General features: G+C 43.3%; 1 protein-coding gene across 2 annotated transcripts; it reads right to left on the bottom strand.

Annotated features, from left to right (window-relative positions):
* Positions 1 to 11,424: 11,424 nt before the first annotated feature.
* LOC120699413 (epoxide hydrolase A-like) lies at positions 11,425 to 15,418 on the bottom strand. 2 transcript variants are annotated; one of them, XM_039983399.1, is made up of 3 exons: positions 14,550 to 15,371; positions 12,108 to 12,343; positions 11,425 to 11,889 (listed from the first exon to the last, which is right to left on the bottom strand). In XM_039983399.1, the coding sequence occupies exons 1-3, from the start codon at positions 15,180 to 15,182 to the stop codon at positions 11,640 to 11,642; spliced, it is 1,119 nt and encodes a 372-aa protein (XP_039839333.1). In that variant the 5' UTR covers positions 15,183 to 15,371; the 3' UTR covers positions 11,425 to 11,639. The 2 variants fall into 2 exon arrangements, with proteins under 2 accessions (XP_039839333.1, XP_039839334.1); XM_039983400.1 differs by lacking the exons at positions 11,425 to 11,889; positions 12,108 to 12,343 and adding an exon at positions 12,633 to 13,695 and having other exon boundaries at positions 14,550 to 15,418.
* Positions 15,419 to 26,780: the final 11,362 nt, after the last annotated feature.

Raw genomic sequence — 26,780 nt, 5'->3', positions numbered from 1 at the left:
TATGCATGCTGCCTCGTTAAAAACCTCACATTGAAAAATGTAAGGGGGATATAACTCAACCAAGGGAAAATAAATTATAATATTTGAACCCTTACGGATTTTATTGTGGTCCACACAATCCTTATACATTGATCCCTAAACTTTCGCCAAAGTTTATAAAACAATTTTTTCTCCCTTGAAACTAGGAGTAATTGGGTATTTGAGTCACAAACTGGTAATTAGACCTCCCTCTAGTGCAAAACACCAGTTTTTTTAGCATAGAACTCCATGTTAGATATTCACTCCATCTAAAGACAACTAGCATTGAAATCTTCTTATCCTGATGAAAACATGTTTTAGGTAATGTGGTATTGGTAACGGACGTTTGATGCCTGTTACAAGAAGTTGTTTAAGCCTGTTACTAATAAGTCCCACCTGACCTGGCAACACAGACGTCCGTTATCATTAAATTGTTATTGGTAATGAACGTTAACAATACCCCTTACCAATATGGTACTCAACTTTTTCAATGTGGCGTACATTGTTAATAATGCCCGTTACAAATGTGGCGTACATTGGTAAAGAACGTTATTGGCAACGGGCATTCTTAACATCCGTTATCAATATGGTACTCATAATTTTTTCATTTCTCTATTATTTCTAAGATATTTTTTTGAACGACACGAACATATGTGACGACAATTAAAAAACCAGACTAATCAGACTTTAAGCTGTGTCTATATAGAAATTCAAAAGGATTCAAAAGTATTAATATAAAAGGATTGCATCCCTATTTCAACCACAAATGTATGTGTGATGTAGTGGTTAGGGAAGGTTTGCGCGAACCAAGAAATCCTAGTTCGAACCTAGAGGAGGCAAAAATTGGTCAAACGGGGCGAAAAAATCACGTCTCTTAGAAGAAAAGAACATTGGTCAAGCGGGGGTGCCACTCTTGGGCACAGTTTTTTTTTTGCAACCATTTCGTAAAAATAATATCCTTTGATGGTAGTATGTCTCCATGTTGTGACTTTCATAGATCATATATAGTATGTCTCCATCCCAGTGATCCACATTGGCGACAATTGTTCATGATCCCTTAAGTATCCTTTGATGAATGCATTTCCTTGAGGCCTTGAGTGAGCTACCATGGAAGAAATTAAGACAATATACCGGAAGTGTGCTTCAACATTATTTTTTTAGATATGGAGTTATTAAAATATGATAGGTAAGCCTGCATAGGTGCCACAAGATTTATACACCCCCTCACTACCGGTTCAAAATAGTCATCACTGCAAATTTTGGGGGGCATTGGATTTAAGTCGGCGGTGATGGAGATGGTGATAGGATCTCATCACCACAGGTTCCAAAACTGGCGGTGCTTCTCTGCCACAAAAAAAAATAGGGCCCCCTACCGTGCTGGCTACCGCTATGCCGCTGTGCCACCCATGCTACTGCACTATAGCACCACTTGCATTGCTGTATAGCTGGCCGCGCCATCCCCCCACCCTGCTAGCCGTCACCGTGTCACGCTGGATGTGCTGACGCCCCCATCGTCCTACTGGCCGCACTGCCACCTTGACCTCCTGCTGGCTGCCCCATGATGGCTACGGGGGAGGGGTCCCAAGGGGAGGGGAGGGGAGGGGAGGGGAGGCCGGGCTGCAGAGGGAGGGAAGGGCAGCGGGCGCTGCTGGCGTGGCCCCTCACACCGTCGCGCCGCTAGGGAGGCGTGGGAGGGGAGGGGAAGTGCTACACGAGAGATGGGAGGGTAAGGGCGGACGGCACTGCCGGTGCGGCCCCTCACAGCACGGCGCGGCAGGGGAGAGGGGAGGGGGAAAAGGGCATCGAGGGGAGATGAGGGGAGGGGAGGGGAGGAGTGAAAGGGGAAAAGAGGGGGAGAAATAGAGAAGAAAATGGGACTCGGGAGAGGAGTGAGAGAGAGAGAGCAAAATAAAATATAAGATAGTATTCATATGACGGCCAGTTCTTATGACGAACTGGCGGTGATGTCTTTCGAACCTATCACCGTCAGTTCCAAAGGAAACCAGCGGTGATGGGCGTTGGGATTAGTCATTCTGTAGTAGTGATAATATGGTAGGTAAGCCTAGCATGGTGGTATATAAGACCTTCCCTAACTAGGTTTATTTTCTCTTCAGAATGCTAGGTTGATTTGTTGTAGATAACTTTATGTAATTATGTTAAAAGGAGGCAAGATGATGAATTGTCAGTGGACCATAACTCGGATTAATGGGTATGCCATTCATTTTCTGGATGAACATGAATGGCACGCTCATAATGGCTACTAATATATATTATAGGTCACAATTAATTTTTGCTTGAGAGGGGTTCACATCCTATGTTTCTGCATTATTTTCAAATTTATATGGGTAGAAACTAGAAATTGTTTATGAACATAAATACTAATATGTTTCCTATGGACAATATTGATTACATTGTATGGTAACAATATAATGTCTCCAGATTCTAGAAAAAATGAAAGCCGAGGTCAATGACTGCTAAACATAACCCAGCAGTTGTCATATGGTGGAATAATCTAATCAACCTATCAAACAAAAAAATACCCCTATTTATTAGTTTCCCGTGATATCCACAACAGTCTACTCTATATATAATGGTCTCATAGCACTGTCTTGCATCTAACCAGATTCACGAAACTTCTTTACGCGGACAAACATGGGGTCTATCTCTCATGTCGTTTGTTTCTGCATGATTGCTTTGTTTTTCATCTCTTCAGTACATGCAGCAAGTCACCAACTAAGTTTTCTACCAGGTAATCACTGTTAACAAGATCAAGCTGCTTGTAAACTAATCGCATAGCATTTCAAGTGTCATGTGTTTGTCTAATACTCCTACAACTGGTTTTTTATTTATGTTCCAGATGAGGGCATTGAAAGAGTCAACCAGCACATTTCAACGTTGGACTACCCTGATCCAAGTACGCCTCCCTCCTTTAAAAGACCGCCAAGGTCACCGCCTGCAAACAAACAATTTCCTGAAGCAGGTATCGTTGCTCCTCCTTGAACTGGCTCCAAAAACTTTATAAGCAATTTTATTCCTATGGAGAACTTATTGTAATAAGCAAGTTTTAATTCAGCTTGTAGTATTATATATGTACAATTTATTGTCGAGTCATTTTGCAGATGAGGGCATGGATAAAATCACTCAACACATTTCAACATTGGATTATGCTGATCCAAGTCCTACTCCAGCCCCCCAAAGACCCCCAATTCCATATGCACCACCGGCGAACAAACAATTTCCTGAAGCAGGTATCTTGGATTCTTCATGAACAGGCTTCGAAATTCTATAAGCATACGCCAAAACTTGTGCAAAGGGCTATTAATGAGAAGAAGGAGTGTTTCAAGCGCCTCTACCTTGACAAGAGTGCAGCCAACATCGAGGGCTATAAATTAGAGAAAAGGGTTACAAAGCGAGCTATGAGTGTAGCAAAGGGTAAGGCGTATGATGACCTGTATCAGCGGCTAGGCACGAAAGAAGGGGAGAAGGACATTTATAGGATGGCTAGGATCCGCGAGCGGAAGACAATGGACATCAACCAAATCAAATGCATTAAGGATGGGACAGATCGACTGCTAGTGAAGGATGAGGAGATCATGGATAGATGGAGAGAGTACTTCGACAAGTTGTTTAATGGGGAGAGTGAGAGCCCTACCCTTGACTTAGATGACTCTTTTGACGATACAAACAGACGTTTGTGAGGAGAATTCAGGAGGTAGAGATCGGGGAGGCTTTGAAGAGAATGAAGAGAGGTAAAGCGATGGGCCCTGATGGTATTCCCATTGAGGTGTGGAGATGCCTAGGAGATAGAGCAATAGTATGGTCAACTAAGCTTTTTAATCTCATTTTTCGGTCAAACAAGATGCCGGAAGAATGGAGGAGAAGTATATTAGTACCTATCTTCAAAAACAAGGGCGATGTTCAAAGTTGTACTAACTACCGTGGGATTAAGCTGATAAGCCATACGATGAAGCTTTGGGAGAGTGTTATCGAGCATCGCATAAGAAGAGTGACAAGTGTGACCCAAAACCAAATTGGGTTCATGACTGGAAGGTCAACCATGGAGGTGATTTTCTTAATACGACAATTGATGGAGAGATATAGGGAGCAGAAGAAGGACTTGCACATGGTCTTCATTGACCTTGAGAAGGCATATGACAAAGTACCGAGAAATATCATGTGGTGGGCTTTGGAGAAGCACAAAGTCCCAACTAAGTACATTACCCTCATTAAGGATATGTACAAGGATGCGACGACGTTTGTCCGGACATGTGATGGCAACACCACTGACTTTCCTATTAACATAGGCCTACACCAGGGGTCAGCATTGAGCCCTTATTTATTTGCTTTAGTGATGGATGAGGTCACAAGGGATATACAAGGTGAGATCTCTTGATGTATGCTCTTTGCTGATAATGTGGTGCTAGTTGACGAGAGTAGGGCAGGGGTTATTAGGAAGTTAGAGCTGTGGAGACGCACGTTAGAGTCGAAAGGGTTCAGACTTAGTAGGACCAAGACCGAGTACATGATGTGCGATTTCAGCGCGACTAGGCATGAGGGGGGAGACGTTAGTCTAGATGGGCAAGTGGTGGTCCAGAAGGATACTTTTCGGTATTTAGGATCGGTGCTATAAAAGGATGGCGACATTGATGAAGATGTTAGGCATAGAATTTCAGCTGGCTGGTTGAAATGGCGGCAAGCTTCTGGCATCCTTTGTGACAAGAGGGTGCCACAAAAGCTAAAAGACAAATTTTATAGGACAGCAATTCGTCCGACGATGTTATACGGTGCTGAATGTTGGCCTACAAAAAGGCGACATGTGCAGCAACTGAGTGTAGCAGAGATGCGGATGTTGCGGTGGTTTTGCGGGCACACAAGGAGGGATAGATTCCGGAACGAAGTTATTCGGGATAGGGTCGGGGTGGCACCAATTGAGGAGAAACTTACTCAGTATCTGCTGAGATGGTTTGGACATGTCCAACGAAGGCCTCCTGAGGCGCCGGTGCGTAATGGGGTTCTTGAGCGGGTCGATAATGTAAAGAGGTGTAGAGGTAGACCTAAACTGACGTGGGATGAGTTGGTTAAGAGAGACCTTAAGGATTGGAATATCTCTAAAGAGATAGCTTTGGATAGGAGCGCTTGGAGACTAGCTATCAATGTGCCTGAACCTTAAACTTATTTCTTTCGGGTTTCATCTCTAGCCTACCTCAACTTGCTTGGGAAAAAAAAGCTATGTTGTTGTTGTTGTATACGCCAAAACTTGTTATAATTTGCAAGTTTGAATGTACTCTCGCTCAAGATTGAATATTTTTGTCATGTTTTCGAATGAGCAATGTTAACTGACATTATACATATGTGCATTGGTTATTTTTCTTACAGGTGGCAGTCGTGCTACAGAGAAACACCATGACACAGAAAGAGCCAACCTGCCCCAAGCTGATGGTCTGTTTGGAAGTCCAAGTCCAGGCACAAACCGGCCGGGTGTAATATGAATGGCCCTAAATCCTAATATAATATAGTTCGAGGCTGAACATTTTAATAAGCAGTAGATCAATAAACTTCCTGCGGTGTTTTATGTGGTGATTTTGACGATTCTCTTGTGGTTATAGTTGGTTTCAACTACCTACAGGGGACTCTAATTCATGGGTATTATTTTAGGATTTTAAAGTTCAAAAAGTTACTGGTATATATGTTTCTATCACTGTTGCAAATAGAAGTAAAAACTAAGAATAATAAATTTATGGTCCAGCGCATCAACACTTGCCAAAATACCTCGGTTGAACATTCAGATAAAAAATCCTTCTTCCTCGGAGAAAAATAATGTTTCTAGTGAAAGCTCTATTACTGGCAATTTTGGGACCTCCCGCCATGCCGCAACTAATCCCGCCAAAACAAACCCCGCGCCTCGAAACCTTTGCGCTGTCCAAAACTTAAATTCAAGTCTTGGGGACGAGGAGCCCTGCTGTCGATCTCATTCCCTAACACCACAGGATGCCTCACCGCTCGTCCTAGAGAGGAGCGCGCTCCATCCCCATTGCCGCTTCCACCTGGTTCTCCGCTGCTCTGCTCCTCCTCTACCATGACGACCGATGTCCCCTCTGCCTATTCTGATTGCCAACTAGGGCCGTTCCTGAGATTTTCGGGACCCAAGGCGAAACTAAACCACTAGGCCCTTTTAAAAATAGTAGTAATATTGATCATATTTGTTGGCGACTCCCACCTCCGGAGAAATACACCAAAGGTTCTGGGCTTGTCGGGGGAAACCTGAAGGCTGCGATAGCAACCTTTGGTCCCAAGTAAAATCCTTTGCAACCATTCTGGGCTTGTCGGGGGAAACCTGAAGGCTGCGATAGCAACCTTTGGTCCCAAGTAAAATCCTTTGCAACCATCTTTTTGGTCTGGCCTCCTTTCAGGATGAAGCTCGAAATGACCGAAGGTCTTACATGGGCCATGTTGGACACGCCCCGACCTTTCATGACCTTCGGCATAGTTGTATCTCTCCTAGGCCCTCCCCGACGCAGTGAAACCTTCATAGTAAATGTTCACTGGAGGTACTCGTAGCGCAGGTTCCATCACAACAAGTGCCTGACAATGTTTTAGGAATAATTACAATTAGACCCATCAGTTCATGCAACAATGCACCGAAAGCATACTAAGATCCCCAGCCTAAACCTTCGGCTCTTCAGCTTTCCCAGAAGTTTGCGTGGCAATATTGGCGCCTCGGCTATCCTGCACAAAGAAAAACAAGTTATCTCTTCAACGCAGTCTTAGGATCCGAAACCAAACAACAAAGCATAGACCAAGCACACACCTCTTCAAGCTGTGCAGCTGCAAGTGCGCATACCGCTTCCTTCCCCGAGGCCAACCAAAACCTCCAAAAAAAAACAGCCTTGATGCTCTGCACCTTCCAAATATTCTCTTCAAGCTCCCTGTACGAGAGATACCTAAAATCTTTCGAAGCCAGTCTCTCAATGTCTTTACAACCTTCGCGATCAAGGTGGGCTAGAACACCCTCACATGCGACCACTGCAGCGTTATCACTTGCGATCTCCATGATCTACTATAAACCTTCGAACTCATTGATGAGCCAGCCTAGGATCCGAACCACTCCTTTAGGACCTTCGACAGGCTCAGGCAAGGGAAGAGGTTCTGCTCCAAATGTTGCGAGGGCTTTCTTGTATTCATCAAAAAACAACATCCCCACGGCTTACCACATCCTCAAAAAATTTACCAATCCTAGTAGATTTGGCGTGAAGCTTAGAGATCAGTTCATCTTTCCTCTTTCCCTCGGCTTAAACCAGCTCCAAGCGCTTCTTAAGATAAGAGATTTCTTCAGTATCCCTCTCTACTATGGCATGAAGGTCTTCAATAACCTTCTTGCTACCTGCCGCAACCTCTTCCATCTTTTGATTCTTCTCTTTCAACAACAAATTTTCCTCCTTATGCAAATCCCCAAGCTTCGACAATGTTTCATTCTCCTTCAAGTTCTCATACTTGTGCACTAGAGACATGGTCTCCTCAGCTTGCCTATTCTGATTGGACTCCTCTTGTGTTATGTAGCGTAATGAGAAGATACCAAAAATTTATTTGGTGTAAAAATAAACTTGTTGTGTCGAGCTCTTTTTTGCCCATTTTGAATCTCTCGAGTAGTCTGCCTGTTACGTTTAAGCACCTGGTCCCATTCTAGCCTTCGCTCATAGTGTGTATGAGATCTTTGTCCCATGTACGCATAGTTGCTTAGGAAGGATTGAAGATCCGAGTTTTCATGGATTAAGGCATTTGTTACCTGAGTTTATAAACAACCGTTGAGAAAAGACAATATGTACAAATAACATGTCGGCATGCGCCAAAGAGAATGCACGTTGGCATAAAGTAGGCGGCGAAGTGTAGCTCTCGATGGTTTCAAGCCGATTGAGAGGCATAATGGGTAACAAGTCGGCTAGGTGTAGCTCTGGAGGGTTTCATGCCCATCGAGAGACAGACACAGATAAGGAGTCAATCTTGTGGAGAAAAAGTTGCAAAAGCTATAAGTGACTTAGCTTGATTTGTGGACAATTTTTCGACGAAGTCGTGGTGATTGTTGATGAAGTAGACTAGTTGGAGTCGATTCCCAATAGTTGTTGACCATACATAATTCATCGCCGAGTAGTTGAAGACTCGTCCCCAAGTAGTATCTTAGTCAAAACGAGTAGTTGAAGTGGTCGCCGGTGTGTCGGTGTTGCCGATTTGTCAAAGTAGTCATAGCTGCTGCACGAACTAAAATTGAGATGAGTAATTGTTGGCGCTCCTTAAGTATCCATTTTATCCCCTGTTTAACTTTGATAATGGCATGAATTTAATATCAAAATTACTAACCATCCTAACCTCGGCCCAATTATTGGTCGTTTTCGTGTTTGCACATATATTTTGGAGGTACTTCGTTTTTGCAGGTTTTTGACCAATTTTGGAGCACGAAATGACGAGGCCCACGATCACGCGATGACAACGAAGAAAGACGAAGGCCAAAGCCCGAACAAAGGACCGAAGGCCATGATGATTAGAGGCCCGTTCGTGCACATCCACCCTCCAATGAAGCCCAAAGGACAAAGCCCACAAGATAAGATCAAGATACTTCGGAGCTAAGCAAAGCAAAGAGAGATTTAAGAAATGATTTTTCATCCTATCCTTTTCCTCGAAAAAATCTCAAAGATAACGACGTCTAATGGGGTGCAATCGTGAAAGGCATAAACTCTAGAAGACACCAGGAGACTTGGGGAGAAATGAGGACACGAGGCAGCGAAGAAATGGGCCAGGCCGGCCGGCCGGCCCAGCCCCTTTTTGAGGCGGTTCGGCCTCCCCTTTGACCTAGGGTTTCCTGAGGCTATTTAAAGACCCCTCCCCAAGGTTCACGCAGAGATCAATTCGGGAGACGACGCCAAGGAGCAGAGAAGATAAAGGGACACCTCTCGGAGAGCCGAGGGTAGTGCTAGTTGTCTAGGGTTTGCCCTAGCCGATGTGGGAACCTTGCAAGGAAGACCACATCGTAGTTCTGGAGCTAGGATCATCAAGATCAAGGTAGGGCCCCGATTGTGATCTTGTGATGTACAATCATTCATGGTGAAGTTATTTGTGATTCCGAATGTTTAGCGACCATGTTTTCTCTTTCGATTTCGTTCTTTTCTTTGGGTTTGCTTCATCCTAGATCTATTATCGAGATAGATCGCTTAGCATGATCTTGTAGTCATGGTGGCTAGAGGTTCATGGCGGAACTACCAAAGGGGGTTCAACTTGCTTCAGGGTACTTTCGTCCAAAGGGGCGGCGTCGTGACAGGGCGTTGCCACTGAGTAGGTGGGGTATCGAGGGATCAGATTGGAGATTTTGAGTTTAAAGATGCTTTTCATTGAGATTCACATCTATCTTACTTCACTACATCTAGCTGGAACTACAACATATGCATGATCTAGGTGATCTAGATTGGTTATCTCTAACTTTCTCTTGCTACCTTCGGTGTTTGTCATTTTTAGTAGATTAGATTCATTTTTCACCATCTCAACACAAAGGAATCTCTATGCTAGTAGATTGTTTCTTGTATCTTTGGTTCCATGGATTGATAAACCTTCGGGGAATACTCTAAGGGAAAAGCTACACGAACCGTGCGCTTGCGGTATACAAATCGGGGGCGCTAAGGAGCGTCAACAAGCTTTTCTGGCGCCGTTGCCGGGGAACCATCGATTTAAGATCCAATCTTACTTGCATTCGTAAATATTTCTTTTTCTTGATTTTTTTTGACCTTTTTAGATCTCTTATTTTTTTGTGCTAACTAAAAAAACGGATCTATTCCACGAAAATCAATCTAATCTAGAGTTTGCTTTATTTTTCTTTTATGTTTTAGATCTTGTATATTCATCTTTTAGATATGGTATAGATCTTGTAAAAGCGAGGACACCAGATACTAAATTAGACATCGCAATACCCTAAATCTTGTTTGGGTTTTATATATGTGTTGTGTTGCCCTAGTTAATAAGGTTTGAGTTGGTTCTCCCAGTCTACCGGTGTAGGTGCCCCTACCCCTCCTTTATATACTCCAGGGGTGGGATAGTAGTCGGTTATGAGGTAGGAGTGCTAATAGGATTACATGATATATCGAGTCCTATTAGGATTACAGAGGAATCCTAATTGGAGTCTCACGTCTTCCTTCCTTGCGGGTAGCTTCCTTGTTGGTACTCGAAAATCTATCTCTGACAATGATGCCATAACTGGCACCTACAATTATTTATTTATTTTTATTTTTATTCTTTTCTTTGAAAATATAGATATATATCTCTATATACTCACACAAGATATACTTCACATATTTCAATTGTTTCTTCAAATGGTCAAATATCACAATTGCAATACATATGATCAAATTGCTTCAACATTCAGGCATACTACATTAGTACTATATAGTACAACACACACACAGCTATGCCTTAATAATCTTATGATCCTAAACGTACATAAAGGGATAATGTATAACTATAATTTTAAAATTTTAGATGTTACGACTACCACTTTCATATGAAGGTACTCTGCGTCCGAGGTTGTTTGGAAAAAGAAAACTAAACTTCAAGATTTTGAAATGAGAGAACTTATAATAATTGTTTGGACTACTTCTATAATTTTTATATAAAGTTTGACTTTATCCGAGATCATATGAAAGAGTCATAAATTTATTTGTGTGGGACCATTTGTAGGGTGGTCATCCATCATCTGCTCCTAAAAATTATTTTTACACCGGGTGATGCCATCACCTGTCTCTTGAAATGCATTTTTAGGGGTGGCTTGGAAGCTAAGTAGGTCGCATTTTTAGTCGTACTAGAAAAAAAAAAGAGGCGCTCTTACTTATGAGTAGTGGTGCAAGTTAGAATTCATAAAGGCTACTTTTTAGCGAACCTGTCATGTTTATTACACGACACATACACATTGTACAAGCAACACCAACTTTCACTACAAACACGGTTCAAGAGAAGCGATGTGGAAAGGGATTGTTGCAAATCACTAAGGCCAGTTTCAGTGGACTTTCATGAGAGTTTCATTAGTATTTAATTTTGCTGATATGACAGAATATTTATGAAGAGGAAAGGAAGAGTTTTATGGAATGTGAGAGCAGTTTCATTCTATGAAACTTATCCGGTACGGTTACCTAGTTTTTGTTCTAGGTAGCTGTGCAATGAAACATTGCATAAATAATAACAACGGCAAAATGATAAAGGTTTGCTGCCTTGTCACTATAACTATAATAGAGTGACGGATGGAAACTCAAGTCGACTATGGTTAAAAACTGAATGGAGAATAATAATGATGGAAACTCAAGGGTTAGCTATATGAGTATGGTGCCAGGAGAGTTGAAGGAATATATGAATGCTGCTGATCATGGAATGAATACAAGATGGAGAAGACAAAGCTTTATTCATATCATAATAATTTAACTTCACCCCAAGGTTCTCAAACAAACATCATAAATTTATACAGATCCAACCACTAAGAAAAACACAGGGCAATTTTGACAAGCATTTTACATGGCATTAGATCAACGTCACAACAAACTAAAAATCACATAAATTCCAAATTGCTAATTACCAACATCATTAAGAAATTAGCATCAATTGAATTTCTTTATGAAACTTATTATGTGCTCGCTGACTTCCTTGGGTTTTTCTTCATTGATGAAGTGCCCAACATCTTTCATGACGACAACATCGTCAAGAAGTGGAACGAACTTCTTGAAGCCACCCTTGTGAATGAAATCTTGTATGCCAGGACTATGATATGTCAAATCCAAGTCTCCAATGATGAACTTGACTGGAACATTTATCTTAGCTCCAGTCCAGGGTGATGTGAGCTCCCATGTCCTAAATGCATAAAAGGCCCCCATTTTACTATCTTGGCATGTGAAAATGACAATTCCCATAATGATTTACAATATGGTATAACTTTAAATAGTTCATGGTTAACAGAAAATAATAAATAGTAATAAGAACCAACACTTCAGTTTTGTAGATGTATTTGCTTTCTTTACTTCGGAAATTTCAATGGAATGGAGGGGAATAACTTAAATTTGTGAACTTACTTATTCAGGGCACGGTAGTAGTTGAGTCCCCCAGTGAAACCGGTCCTCTCAAACTCGCTAGTGTAGTACTTGAGGTCCTCCTCGGTTACCCAGCTAGGCAATGGCAGCTCATCATCTGGGGAGCCCCACCCGCTCTTCGGGATGAACAGCGGTCCGGGGCTGCGGTAGCTTAAGAACTTCCTGAGCACCAGCTCCGTGCCAAGGCGTTTGAATTCAGCTTCAATTGCTCCAGGATCCTGCATACCATTTCCATTGCTTTTAGTCCATGGAGACATATGGCACGTACATACATTTTTCCATGCAGGTACATACATTTTTCTAAACGGGCTGTATGCATGATTAGAAAACGAGATTTAGCGCAGTTCCATGATTTTCGGATCTGCATGCATGGATGCAAGACAATTAAGCACAGATATTTTTATTTTTAAGATGGATTTAATCCTTAAAAATTGAGTGGCTTAGATTCATTTGAACAAATGAGAGCGTACATAGCACAACGTGCAGCGTGTTAATAAAGGCCGATTGTTTTTTTTTTGGTTGATTCATCGCATCACACGCTTTTTCATGTCGACGGAGAAGATGGAAACAGATTAACAACATGCATGTTGCTTGATGTGGTCACAATCCACAACCACTGCCATTTCGGAAAATCTATATAACTAATCCTCGCAAAAAAAAAATTCACAGCCACTGCCATTTTGGAGAATCTATCTATCTATATAACTAATCCTGGTGCATTTCCTTGCACCAGGAGGTGGCCACGTCGGCAAGAATGTATGGGCCGTCGGATCGGCCGTTCCAACGACCAGAAACAATTCTATGACATTTGACCCCACATGTGGGACCTGTCGACATGGGTCCCACATGTGGGCCCCACCATGGGCCTCGTAGGACCCGACAATGTGGGTCCCACAAGTGGGCCCCACCGTGGACCCATGGGTCCCACAAGTGGGTCACACCATATGTGGGGCCCACGGAACCAATTATATGTGGGGCTTACTATAGTTTTTCAAACAAAAAAAACCTCTGAACTCTGATAAAATCAACCCGCACTCTACCTACGTCGCTCCACATAAAATCCTATGAGCTTTGGTGAAATAAATTTGCACTCCACGAACAACAAATCCACAGAAAACACCCCAAAACTTCTGCAGAACCAACCCGCTTAATGTATATTGGTGATGGGTTAAATCGCCTCACACTTTTACACATTGTATATACCACAATATTGACACGTATGATGACTGCCACATACAAGCTTTCTCGCTACGGACGCATGGACGATCTGGGGACGTAAATTTGGCGAAAAACCCCTCGACCTTTGGTGAAATCAACCGTAGTCCATAGATGGCAATTTTACAAAAAAGCTCCCGGACTTTGTGAATGTCTACAAAAGACCACCTGAACTTCAACGAAATCGACACGCACTCTATTGATGGCAACTTTATGGAAAAAAAACCCTGGTCCTTGGCGAAACCAATCTGCACTCGACGAACATCAAATTCACAGAAAACCCCTTGGAGTTTTGCGAAACCAACCTCCTTAATGTGTATCCGTGACGGGTTTAATCGCCTCGCATATTTACACACTGCATATACAACAACATTGATACCTATAATGACTGCGACGTACAAGCTTTCTCGCTACGAACACATGGACGATCCGTAGATATATTTCAACAGTCTACACCTCAAACACATACATTTAACAATCCAAATCAAATTTGACCGAGCCAGCAACAAAACTTTCTCGCTCCCGAGAGAATACTTTGCATGGCAGGGCGCCCTACTGTACCAGTAATCAGTAATCTAGTAGCTAGTAGATGATAACGTGAGTCATGATTAGACTAAAGAAACAGGCCACCAGCTGGAAAATAGACAGTCCCATTTCAAAATATCAGTAAGCTTTTGGATTCCCCATCGTATGAAGTGGACAGTGATGGAGATAAAAGGGGACAGACGACCTAGCTGTAGATAGTTGGAGACTTGCAAAAGCACATATCAAAGCTACCGTTTGAAAGGAATCAAATAACGAGCGGACAAAGCAAAGTATTCCCTCCATTTCAAATTATAGGTCGTTTGACATTTTTATCTAAAGTTGGACCACTCGTCTTACTCAAAAAATTTGCAAAATATCACTTCTTTTGTTGAGGGTTCTTTAAGAATGACTTAAATTTAAGAATGTTTGTACAAATTTTCTGAATAAAACGAATGGTCAAATTTAGGGTCAAAAAAGTCAAACAAACTACAATTTAAAACGGAGGTAGTATTAATTACCTGCATGGAACAGCTGAATTACAACAATACAGATCGAGTAGTACCGAACAACATGTAGTACACAAGAGTAGTGTGCAAGGAAGCACATATCGATCATGGGGGCAAAAGGGCAAGCTAGCTGATGTGCATGCATGCATGACATGTCGATCGTAGTAAGTAGTAGTACCTGGATCCGGCAGACGTAGTAGTCGTCGCAGAAGAGCGCCCTGAGGCCGTCGATGGGCCTCCGCGCGGCGCTCCGGGGCGCGTAGGCGACGCTGAGCGCGACGAGCGCGCGCACCCTGTCGGGGCGGAACAGGCAGAGGCTCCACGCCGTGAGCGCGCCCCAGTCGTGCGCGGCCACGAACACGCGCTCCTCGCCGAGGGCGTCGAGGAGCGCCACCAGGTCGCCCACCACGTGCAGCGCCGTGTACTGCCCGGCGGCGTCGCCGCCGGGCGCCGCGGGCGCGTCGGAGCCGCCGTAGCCGCGCAGGTCGGGCGCCACGGCGCGGTAGCCCGCCGCGGCCAGCGCGCGCATCTGGTGGCGCCAGGTGTACCACAGCTCCGGGAAGCCGTGGAGCAGCAGCACCATTGGCGCGCCCGCCGCCGCCGCCGGGCCGGCCTCCGCCACGTGCAGGCGCACGCCGGTGCCCACCTCCACCGTGCGGTGCGTGATGGTGGTGGCGGTGTTGATCTGGCCGTCGCCGACGGCGGTGGCGGCCATCGTCGACGGCGTCGCTTGGCTGACGGGCTCGGATTCGTCGTCGCGGGGGCAGCGGCCGCAGGAGCAGAGCTCGCGGAGGCAGGCTGCTATGACCATGGACAGACACGAAAGCACTGTTGGATTGGGACAGGGAGAGAGGTCAAGCGATGTGATGTGATGAGCACCGAGGGTGTGGGGGTGTGCGCGTACGTGCCCTCTTATCAGCCGCAGCTAGTGGGGATCGATCGGGACCCGTGTTGGTTGGAGGCAAGTCGAGCATCGCGTGTGGCGGTTCTATCCCAGCCGAGCCGTGTTGTATATTACTGGAAGAAGCCGTGTTTCTCGATAACGAACATGTATATGTTTAATTAGGACTGCTACGGGGAGAGTCTCGTGACAGAACGTGTTTTAATTAAGTTCCTTCTGACCAAGACAACAACGAAAAAAATTAAATGAAGCACGCACTGCACCGTGCATACTCACTCTGTTTTTATTTACATGTCACATTGAGTTTATCTTAAATAAAATTTAATAAATTTTGACCAAACATATAGAAAGAAATAATAATATTTATAATATCAAATTTATTTCATTCAATCCACACTACTACAGAACAAGTCTTTTGTCCCGGTTGGGAAACCCCTGTTGTTCCGGTTTCCCAACCGGGACCGCCAAGGCGGGACAAAGGGTCAGGTAACCGGGACAAAAGAGGATCTTTGGTCCCGGTTGGTAGGGTCTGCCAGCGCCGACCACCAACCGGGACCAAAGGGTCCCTTTTTTCTGTTTCTTTTCTTATTTCTTTTGGGTTATTTCTATTCCAGACTCAATTTTGTATTGGAATTTAAGTGGAGTATGAACTCCACTAATATAGATAAATGTATATATATATTCATTTATGTAATATTAATTCTTAATATTTATCATATCTATATTAATGGAGTTCATATATATATATATATATATATATATATATATATATATATATATATATATGCTCAGATACGTACATATATACTTAATTACATACAAAGTGAAACAAAAGTTTTATTTAATCTTGTCATATTTACTCCTATTATCTATATTTGACACGCCGTCATAGTAGAATTCGCCTGCCTTGTCTAGGACCTCGTGAATAATAAATTCGCACATGGCTTCTTGAATCGCCAGGATCCTTTCCTCTGGTATGAGTATGTCTCGCATTTTAGAGAGCAGTAGAAAAGTGAGAATATTAATTCCAATAATTTACAAAACGAGTTGCACGCAAGCTAAGTTTGATAAAGTTTTTTACTTACTTCCTGCTACCATGCGGTAAAGGTCTTTTGATGACCATTTAGGGTATGGATATTCTCTATGACATAGTATGCGCATAAATTAGTTCCTTGCGACTTCCTCCAACACTTCAAGAGAAATAAATAGTAATTAGCTATCAATCTATTCATATATACTAAAGAATATGGAACATGCAAATAAAGTAGAATCCTACCCATACCAGAAAGTTTGTCCTCCATTTTAGTTCGGCATTGAAATTATTGCCACTATGCTTTCGAACGAATTTCTTCCAAACCCTGAACACGAACCAAAACGAAAAAATATAGTTGTCGTTGATTTCAAAGTAATGGTGATTGAGGTGGTATGACAAGAATAAATTACTTGTCCAACATGTCGTTCATGTCTTTGTATTGGTTTGGATCTCTGCGCAATGAGTCCATAACAATCGCTAAGCCCTTATCAGGATATATGTTAATTAGTATCCAGTGATCTCTACAAGATTTCTTGTAGGGTTAATAAAATTCAGTTATATAGAACTAAAATAGTTATATGGCAGAAAAGACTTACCCAAAGTTGTACGGAAATGCAATGGTCGCCTTATAGTGTTGAACGCTTAAGTACTTGTACAACTTTTTGAATGTTTATGCAGGATTGCTCTGGAGAGTCTTGCAATTCACAACCGTTGGGTCCAGGAAGCCGATGTGATAATACCTTTTTTTCGGCATGTTTGAATCTCCATCCTACGGGATACAAAATGAAGTAAGGAATCTCCATCCTTAGTTATATATGGTAATGAACAAGATTTAAAGAACACACTTACAGAAGTCACAAAGTGACGATAGAGATGTTGAGGGCGTCCTGATGGTATAGTTGGTACACTTCTTCCCAATCAATCCATATGATGGCCTCTCCACGAAAGAAATCTTCATCTCCAATCTTTGTGCCCTTCATGAAGTTGCAATCTCTCATCGCCTTCATGTACAAGTCATGTAGCCTTCGCATTTGCGTTGGAAGCAACTGCACAATATCTGGGGGGACAAGGCTGGTGCTCTCCTTATATTGCCATCTCACCACTGGAGCTATCAGATACTCTTTCAACGGATCCAGATCTTGATTCGAAGCCCCTGTTATCTCATCAGTAGTGAGCTTTGCTGATTACAAGAACCCCAGAAAGCCTTGATGTTCCTGGTTTAGAACAACTAGCGGTTCTATTGCTTGTTTCTGTTGGGCCCCGAGCTGTGGAACATCGGATGATGACGACCCTGATTTCCTCTTGTCATATGATTTCTTAATTGATTGGTCGTAGTCTGAAAGCGGCGGTTTCTCAATGAACTTTCTCCTATTCGATTCCTTCATTCCAACAAAAAAATTTAATTTTGAAGGGTCCAATGGTTTATCCTGATTCTCTGGCTCCGTCTTTTTTCGCTTCTTTGGCAGTGGCGGAGGAGGTGAGCCAGGAGATGGCGGCTCGGCAGGAGTAGTCGACGGCTGCCTAGGAGATGAAGACGAAGGAGAGTGTTCTGGGGTAGGTCCCGAAGATGGTGGCGGAGGAGGTGAACGATGAGCGGGTTGCGGCGATGCCGGCCTTGATCCCTGATCAGTAGGCTTGAGGATGATGTACCGCTTGTCCCATAGTATGTAACCATGAATGGCGTCTGCTCATGTTGTCTCCCCGTCACCTCCAAGAATATCGAGCTCGAGATTCTTCCAATTATTGCACACCTCCTCGACCCCAACTTTAGCGTATCCAGCCGGGATCTCCTGCCCATGGTACACCTCGCCTGGTGTGCTTGGCATTGCGGAACCGTACGCTACCGTGAACCTTAAGTTCCTACTGCAAGTTTGAAGCGCACAAGGTGTCTGCTCACTGGATAGTGCTTCTCGGCCGTCGTATCAATAGCGGCGATTCCCGTATCTGCAGGGAGGCCCGTGGAGGCACAGCTGCTTTTACGTTGAGATAGGCCGACCGCCTCGACATTAGGCTCTGCTGGGGCCGCTTGCTGTTGCTGCTGCTGGCTCATTGCTAAGGCCACCTGGCGTCTAACCTCATCTGCCATTCTTTCATCTTGTGAGAGGAGCTGTTCATCTAGCCTTTGCATGTGCAGGCACTCCTCATTCTTCCTTCTATCCCGACTTCTATATGTATCGATGTAATCTCTGAAGCCATATTTCCACGCAACCACTCCCTTGCCCCTTGTACGCCCCGGATGTTCTGGGTTCTGAAGGGCGTATGTCAGCTCGTCCTTTTCTCTATCGGACTGGAATGTCCCTTGGCCAACTACTTGTATGGCCTCCTGTAGTCTGTGGGCCACTTGCTGAATTTTCTGGCCAAAGATGCACTCACACGTCTCTGGGTTCAATGTTCGACCATGAGCATAGTACCAGTTCTTTGAACGTTCAGGCCAGGTGATGGTCGCAGGTGTAATACCTTTGTCAATCAAATCCTGCTCCATCTTCTCCTATTTTGGTTTTGCTAGTTTGTATTCACCTTGCCCTAGAGTGTGACGATATACTTTCTTGGAGGCATTTTTCTTGGCCTTTTCCATGTTCTGAATCACAAGCTCTAAAGACTTATATGCCACAAAGGCATTCCAGTGGTCCTTCTGCTTTGCAAGGTCTCCAGTAAACTCGGCGTTTTCCCTTTCTTGGTATAATTCTTCATGAGATTCTTCTTAAATGTCTGAAGTTGTTTGGCCATCTTGCTCAGGGTCCAGCGCTTAGCTGCTTCTTCTGATTCAGCCAGAACCGTAAAGTTCTTCTTCAGCTCCCGCCAGAGCCACTCCTTTCCTCTTTCAGGCACCGCATCCCTTTGCTCGCTTGGATTGTTAGCTTTCTGTAACCTAAAGCTGACAGGGATGTGGTCCCGGACAAGACAACCACATTGCCTAACGTATTTCTTTGGGCTGCTTCTGTTATGATAAATCGCCCTTCCAATTTCTTGGTCGGGCCTCACTTTGTTTTTTTGGCCTGACTTGATGATCTAGATGGCTTCAAAAAAATTCATATATATTCATGGTTATTACTCATTGTAAGTACGACAAATGAAAATAATGATTTATGTTAAGATATATACGTTTGTTTCTTGGTCATCAGCATCATCTGTTCGTTGATCAATTTCGTCGCCACCGGACATATTGAGGTATATGTCAGTATTGGCGGCATCACCGGTGTCGTCGGCATGACCAGCCGCCGCGGCGCTACCGGATGCAATCATATCCATTAGGAACTGCTCATCATCCATTGCATCACGTCGCGGGTCCATCTGAACTAACTATTGAATATACAAATTGTTTTGATCAAATTATACACCTATTTATCCAAAAATTTCAAAAACAAATGCAAGGAAACATCGTGCGACTTGGATCCAAATTTTCAACTACATTTCCAACTAAATTGCCACACTAAATTTTGAAACTAAATTTCCATCTAAATTTCAAAACTAAATTTCCAAAGAAATTTGCATACTAAATTTCCAAGGATCCAAATTTTCAAGGATCAAAATTTCCAACTAAATTTCTATCTAAATTTCAAAACTAAATTTGCATACTAAATTTTCAAGGATCCAAATTTCTAAGGATCAAAATTTCCAAACTAAATTTCCATCTAAATTTCCAAAGATCCAACTAAATTCCCATCTAAATTTCCAACCATCATTTCCAAACTAAATTTTCAAACTAAATTTCCAACTAAACTTCCAAACTAAATTTCCATCTAAATACGTCCAAATTGATGTTAAATTACAAACAAATTAATGCACTAAAGAAATTAATGTGAATCACAACAAATTAACTTGAATTACAAACAAATTAATGCACTAAATTTGAATCTCAAATTAATCCAGAAATTAATGCAACAAATTGAATAATAAAAAATAGTAGCCTGCAGGGCTACTGTTCTATCAGTGCCCTGCAGGGCTGGCCTCGCCGGCCTGCATACCGGCGTGGGGGCAGGGGGATCGGGGTGCGGCTCACAAGGGACGATGGCGCGGCGGCACTCAGGGCGGAACGTACGTCGACGACGCGCGGGGCGGCGGCACTCGGGGCAAACGCGGCGGCACTCGTGGGGCGGACGATGACGCGGCGGAGCGGCGGTGGCGCTCGGGGCAGGATGATGCGGCGGCGGCGCAGTGGAGCGGGCTCGACGAGGACGTGGCTCGGGGGCCGAGGCCGCGCGGGGGATGGCGGCGCGAGGGCGGTGTGTGCGGTCGACGATGCGGCGGTGGTCGACGACGCGGCAGGGCGGTGCTCCGGGCCGGGGACGACGACTCAACGACGCTCCGGGGCAGGGCACGACGATGGCGATCGACGGGCGGCGGCTGCGGATCAAGAAAATGGCCAAGTGTTGGGGAGGAGGCAGGGGAGAGGGGACGCCAGGATATATAGGAGGGGGAATTTGGTCCCGGTTCCAGCCACCACCGGGGACCAAAGGGTCTTTGGTCCCGGATGGTGGCTGGAACCGGGACCAAAGGCCCCCCCTTTGGTCCCGGGTGGAGCCACGAACTGGGACCAAAGGGTCCTTGGTCCCGGGTGAAGCCACCACCCGGGACCAATGGGTGTTTTGGCGGGCCGCGATGAAAATGCGCCTGCGGCCCACCTTTAGTCCCGGGTGGATGTAATAACCGGGACAACTGAGGCCCTTTTTTCATTCTGGCACCAAAATTTTGGGCTATCAGCTTTTTTCGTTTCTTTTTTATTTGTCTTTTTAAAATAGGCTATCAGCTTTTAATTGCGTAGAAAAAAACTATGAGTCCAAAAATTATCCAAAAAAAGTTTCTATATTTATTTAGGTTCTATATGTCCAGCAAAAATATTGCATTTTTATTTAAGTGATAGGACTCATAATTTATATAACTTTATACATATTATAATGTTTATTTTGACCATGCAAATATGTATTAGATAATAGAAATATTTCAAACTATTGGCTTTCGAAATAAAATGAGTTTCCTCAACACATTAATGTTAAAAAAGTGATTTTCACATATAACTTAATCAATTCATGTTATTAGTCAATGTGTTGTTTTGCGAGGAGTTTGTGAGTATGAATGTGCGTGGAGAAATTGATGCGGTACATATATAATCAAAATTTTCAAATTCCCCATCACATGTTTATGAAATATTACATAATAATTCTAATACATCAAGGATCAGTAGGTACTGGTATGGTAACAGACTTCCTCTTCACAAATGTCCCTTGATTATGATCACATCGCAAGTATGGAGTATCCTCATTGGCTAGCAGGATGCATGGATCAGAATTGACTGTGAAAGGTGGAATGTCAACAAAGTTATATAGTCCTCTGACAAGTTTGTCCTATCCTCGACTCCAATGATATTTCTTTTACCTGAAAGGACTATGTGTCACTTTGGCTCATCGGTTTGCTCGTTGATCCCCTTCTTTGACTTGCTAGACATGTCCTTAACGTAGAAAACCTAAGAAACATCCTGGGCTAGGACAAATGGCTCGTCTCTGTACCCAAGATTGTTAAGATCAACTATTGTCATACCGTACTGATCTTTTGTTACTCCAGTCAGCTTCACCCACTAGCACCGAAACAGAGGCATCTTGAAATTGGGACCGTAATCCAGTTCCCATATCTCTTCAACGTAGTCGTAAAATGTCTCTTTTTTCCATTACTGTCTGTGGCATCCATACGGACACCACTATTTTGATTTGTGCTTTTTTTATCTTGGGCTCCATTTATCTCGTACCCTTAGTATGTTAAGATATTCCAAGACGGTCCCCTAGACAACAAGAATAGTTGTTCATCTATTTCCATGTTATGCATTAGATGTCTCCGCAACCAGCTGCCGAAAGTGTCGATGTGTTGACGTGTAATCCAGGTCTCAGACTTTTCTGGAAATTCTGAGGTTAGAATCTTCTTATGGTCCTAGATATAAGGATCCACAAGGATGATTGTTGAAGAACCGCGTAATGTGCTTTCTTGAACGAGTCATCATCAATGCATACATGAGATTGTTTCCCTAGTGTGCCCTTTCCATTTAGTCTCCCCTCATACCGCGATTCAGCGACCCCAATCAGTTTAAGATCATTAATAAAATCAACACAAAAGTCAATAACCTCCTCTGTTCCGTACGCACTGGCGATGCTTCCTTCTGGACGAGCATGGTTACAAACACATTTCTTTAGTACACCCATGAACCTCTCGAAGGGGAACATGTTGTGTAGAAATACAGGTCCAAGGATATCAATCTCTTTCACAAGGTGCACTAGAAGATGTGTCATAATGTTGAAGAACGATGATGGAAATATCAGCTCAAATCCAACAAGACATGGTACCACATCGTTCTGTAGCTTTGTCAGATTGACTGAGTCAATTATCTTTTGAGAAATTGTATTGAGGAAGGCACATAGCTTCACGATGGTTAACCGCACGTTCTCAGGCAGAATCCCCCGCAGCACAATGGGAAGAAGTTCAGTCATATGCACGTGGCAGTCGTGAGACTTTAGGTTTGTCAATTTCTTCTCTTGCAAATTTAGGACTCCTTTTATATTCGATGAGTATCCAGATGGGACCTTGACACTGCTCAAGCATTCAAACATGCTTTTCTTTTCTTCTTTGCTAAGAGTATAGCTGGCGGGACTTAAATAGTGTCGTCCATTGTCTCGCTTTTCAAGATGTAGGGCATCTCTGTCTTCCATTCGTTGCAATTCCTGATGTGCTTCTAGTGTATCTTTATTTTTTCTGTACATTCCCAAGAATCCTATCAGGTTGACGCAAAGATTCTTTGTGAGGTGCATCACATCAATTGCATGGCGAACATCTAAGACTTCTCAATATGGTAGCTCCCAAAAAATAGACTTCTTCTTCCACATGGGTGCCAATCCGTTGTCGCTCGGAACAGGTTGGCTACCTGGTCCCTTTCCAAATACTACTTCTAGATCTTTGACCATTTCCAAGACATCGTTGCCAGTACGGTGCATCAGTTTTGTTCGGTGGTCCGCCTGCCCTTTGAAATGCTTGCCTTTCCTTCGTACCTGATGTCTGATGGGAAGAAACCGACGATGACCCATGTATACACACTTTCTACAGTGAGTCAACCATATAAGTATCGGTATCCTCCAAACAGTGTGTGCATGCTCTATATCCCTTGTTCGATTGTCCCGACAGGTTACTAAGAGCAGGCCAGTCATTGATGGTTATGAACAACAATGCTCGTAGGTTGAAGTCCTCTTGTTTGTATTCGTCACACATCAATACACCTTCTTTACGCCATAGCAATAACAGTTCATCGACCAATGGTCTTAAGTACACATCGATGTTATTTCCGGGCAGCTTTGGGCCCCGGATAAGTATAGGCATCATGATAAATTTCCGCTTCATGCATAGCCAAGGTGGAAGATTGTATATGTATAGAGTGACAAGCCAAGTGTTGTGCCCACTGCTCATCTCGCCGAAAGGATTCATGCCATCCGTACTCAAACCCAACATTATGTTTCTCGCATCCAAGGCAAAGTCAGTATATGTTCTATCTATTTTTCTCCATTGTGACCCATCCGCTGGGTGTCTCAACATTGAGTCTTGCTTGCATTCCTCTTTGTGCCATCGCATCAACTTAGCATTATTTTTATTTCTAAACAGACGCTTCAAACGTGGTATTATAGGCGAGTACCACATGACCTTGGTGGGAACTCTCTTCCGGAGATGCTCCCCCTCGACGTCCCCAGGATCATCTTTTCGGATCTTGTAATGCAATGCACCGCATACGGGGCAAGCATCTAAATTCTCGTAGTCACCTCAGTAGAGGATGCAGTCATTGGGACATGCATGTATCTTCTGCACCTCCAATTCTAGAGGGCAAACAAGATGTTTCGCTTCGTATGTTGTGCTAGGCAATTCGTTGTCTTTAGGAAGTATTTTTTTCAAAAGTTTTAGTAATTCACCAAATCTCTTGTCTGATACACCATATGTTGCCTTCCATTGCAGCAACTCTAGTGTGGTGCCAAGCTTCACAAAACCCATCCTCACATCCTAGGTACAATAACTTGCGATGGTCCTCTATCAACTGCTGGAACATTAGCCTCTCTTTTTCACTCTCACAATCTTCCCGCTCACCGCACAATGCCGGCCCAAGCTCGTCGGTGGGCTCATTTTCTGCAGCATCTGCTTCAGGCTCTTCCATGGCAGTATCATCATCAAAGGTATCCATGGCAGTATCATCGTCAAAGGTACCGAATCCAGCATGGGTAGGAAAATTGACGTCATCACAATCTACTTCTTTATTGTCTTCCATCATAACACTCTTTTCTCTATGTTTGGTCCAACATAAGTATTTGGGCATGAAACCATGACGGAAAATATGACTGTGAAGGGTTGTTCTAGAGGAATAATCTTTATTATTCTGGCAGTGTAAGCATGGGCAGCACATGAAACCATTCTGCTTGTTGGCCTCGGCGACATTCAAAAAATAATGCAAGCCATCAATGAGCTCTTTGGTACGTCGGTCAGCTTTGTACATCCATTGCCGATCCATCTGCATTGTTTGAATAACATGAATAGAAAAATAAAGGTCCAAATTAATACCATTCTTCATACACCACAATTAATTAAAAGGTCTACATAATCCATCACACAAACATAATAATTTAAATAGTCCAAGCTGAAATAATAGCAAATAGAATATATGAATGCTAATACAAACTACTCACGAGACCTATTGACCAAGGCCTCATGAAACGCCTCGCGAAGTCTCTCCACATTACGGTCAAATTCTGCTAGCCCTGACGCTTCACACCTTGCATTATATCGAGCCATCGACTCGCGACCGTTATCTGTACCATGTAGTTCGACATTAAATTCACGCTGAAATTTACAATTTTCTTGACCAAGTTCAAAGCATTGAAATGCTCTCTTAACCCAACGACGAATACGACATCTCAGAACTCCAACACGCTCCTCAGGTCAGAACTCAAGGGAATGTCCGGTGGACTCCAGTTCATTGTGTACTGCCGCCTGAGCGGACGCATGACGCTCCAATGTACTCACAGGTGGCGAACTCATACTCCCTACACTTATCTTTACAACAATATAATGAAAACACATACAAAATACAACTAATTATTCATAATACAATAAAAAAATTAATAAAATCCTAAATAGTCACATTATAATATATACATACTCACATTGTAATATATATACTCTCATTATAAACAAAAATCTAGTTTTAATTTATAATAATAATATGAACTCTCTATACATGGAAAATCACACATTAACTCTCTATACAAGAAAATCACACATCAACTCTCTATACTCATCTAGATAAACTAAAACAACTAAATCTATCTATATATGCACAGCTAAAAGTACCACACACATTTGAGTTCAAATGGTACAAAAATGAAGAAACTTTCACAAACCTCCCATTTCTCTATTTCCAAACAATAAAAACTGAGATAAATAAGAAATGAATGATGAGAGGAACAAGCTCCTAACCTTTATAGCTGTTGAATGGACAGGGAATCAAAGAGTCTTCACAAATTGTGGACGAAATGGGCAACAACTCCCCCCACCCGAGCCAAGAACAGCAAGAACACTGAACTGAATGGCTCGGGCGATGGGAGGAAGAAGGGAGATATAGACCGGGGCTATTTTATCCCGGTTGGAGCCACCAACCAGGACTAAAGTCCCTACATTTGTCCCGGTTGGTGGCACCATCCGGGACGTCCCGGATGGAGCCACCAACCGGGACAAATGAAGGGGATTTGGTCCCGGTTGGTGGTTCCAACCAGGACAAAAGGCATCTGTACCCCCATGCTGTTCCGGCTAGCCGTTGGACTCGGAACTAAAGCACTCTTTGGTCCCGGGTCCAAAAGCAGCCGGGACAAATGACTTGGACCAAATGCCTGTTCTGTAGTAGTGCCACCATGATGTATATGTTGATGGTGCATATGTTGGATAGTATAGTTGTTGCTATATTTTTCTATAAATTTGGTCATAGTTAGTTAAGTTTGACACGGAACCATAACCGCACCAAACCAGCCTATTAAGAAAGAAAAAAAATCTAACTAGACCAATGTACAACTCAACTCATTTGACACTGAACCAAAAGAGCCCAGATAGCAAAACCAAATTATTAACAATTAAAACTGGGTGCACCCGGAATCATTACAAGCTTGAGCTGACAGCTGACATGTGGGGGAAACGTATTACACATGCACGCAGGCCTCGTGCTCGCGCTGTAATGCATAGTGGGAACTTCCGTTGGTCAGGTCAAACAATGACAGAGTCAGGATCGGACTTCGACCGTAGTTTATACATGTACAGCTTCATCACATGTACGAAAAACAGAATACAGCACGTGGTATTCAATTGTGCCTTGTGGCAGCAGTGGCTACCAAATATTGAAATTGTACGTGTTGGTGTGGGTTGTTGGTCACCAACTACTATTTAATTTATTCCCTAATGGCCGTAAGGATTTC

The sequence above is a fragment of the Panicum virgatum genome, chromosome 3K (genome assembly GCF_016808335.1).
Source record: "Panicum virgatum strain AP13 chromosome 3K, P.virgatum_v5, whole genome shotgun sequence".
NCBI lineage: Eukaryota > Viridiplantae > Streptophyta > Magnoliopsida > Poales > Poaceae > Panicum > Panicum virgatum.
Note: the sequence above shows the minus strand (reverse complement) of the source record. Positions and strands in the feature narration are given on the sequence as shown.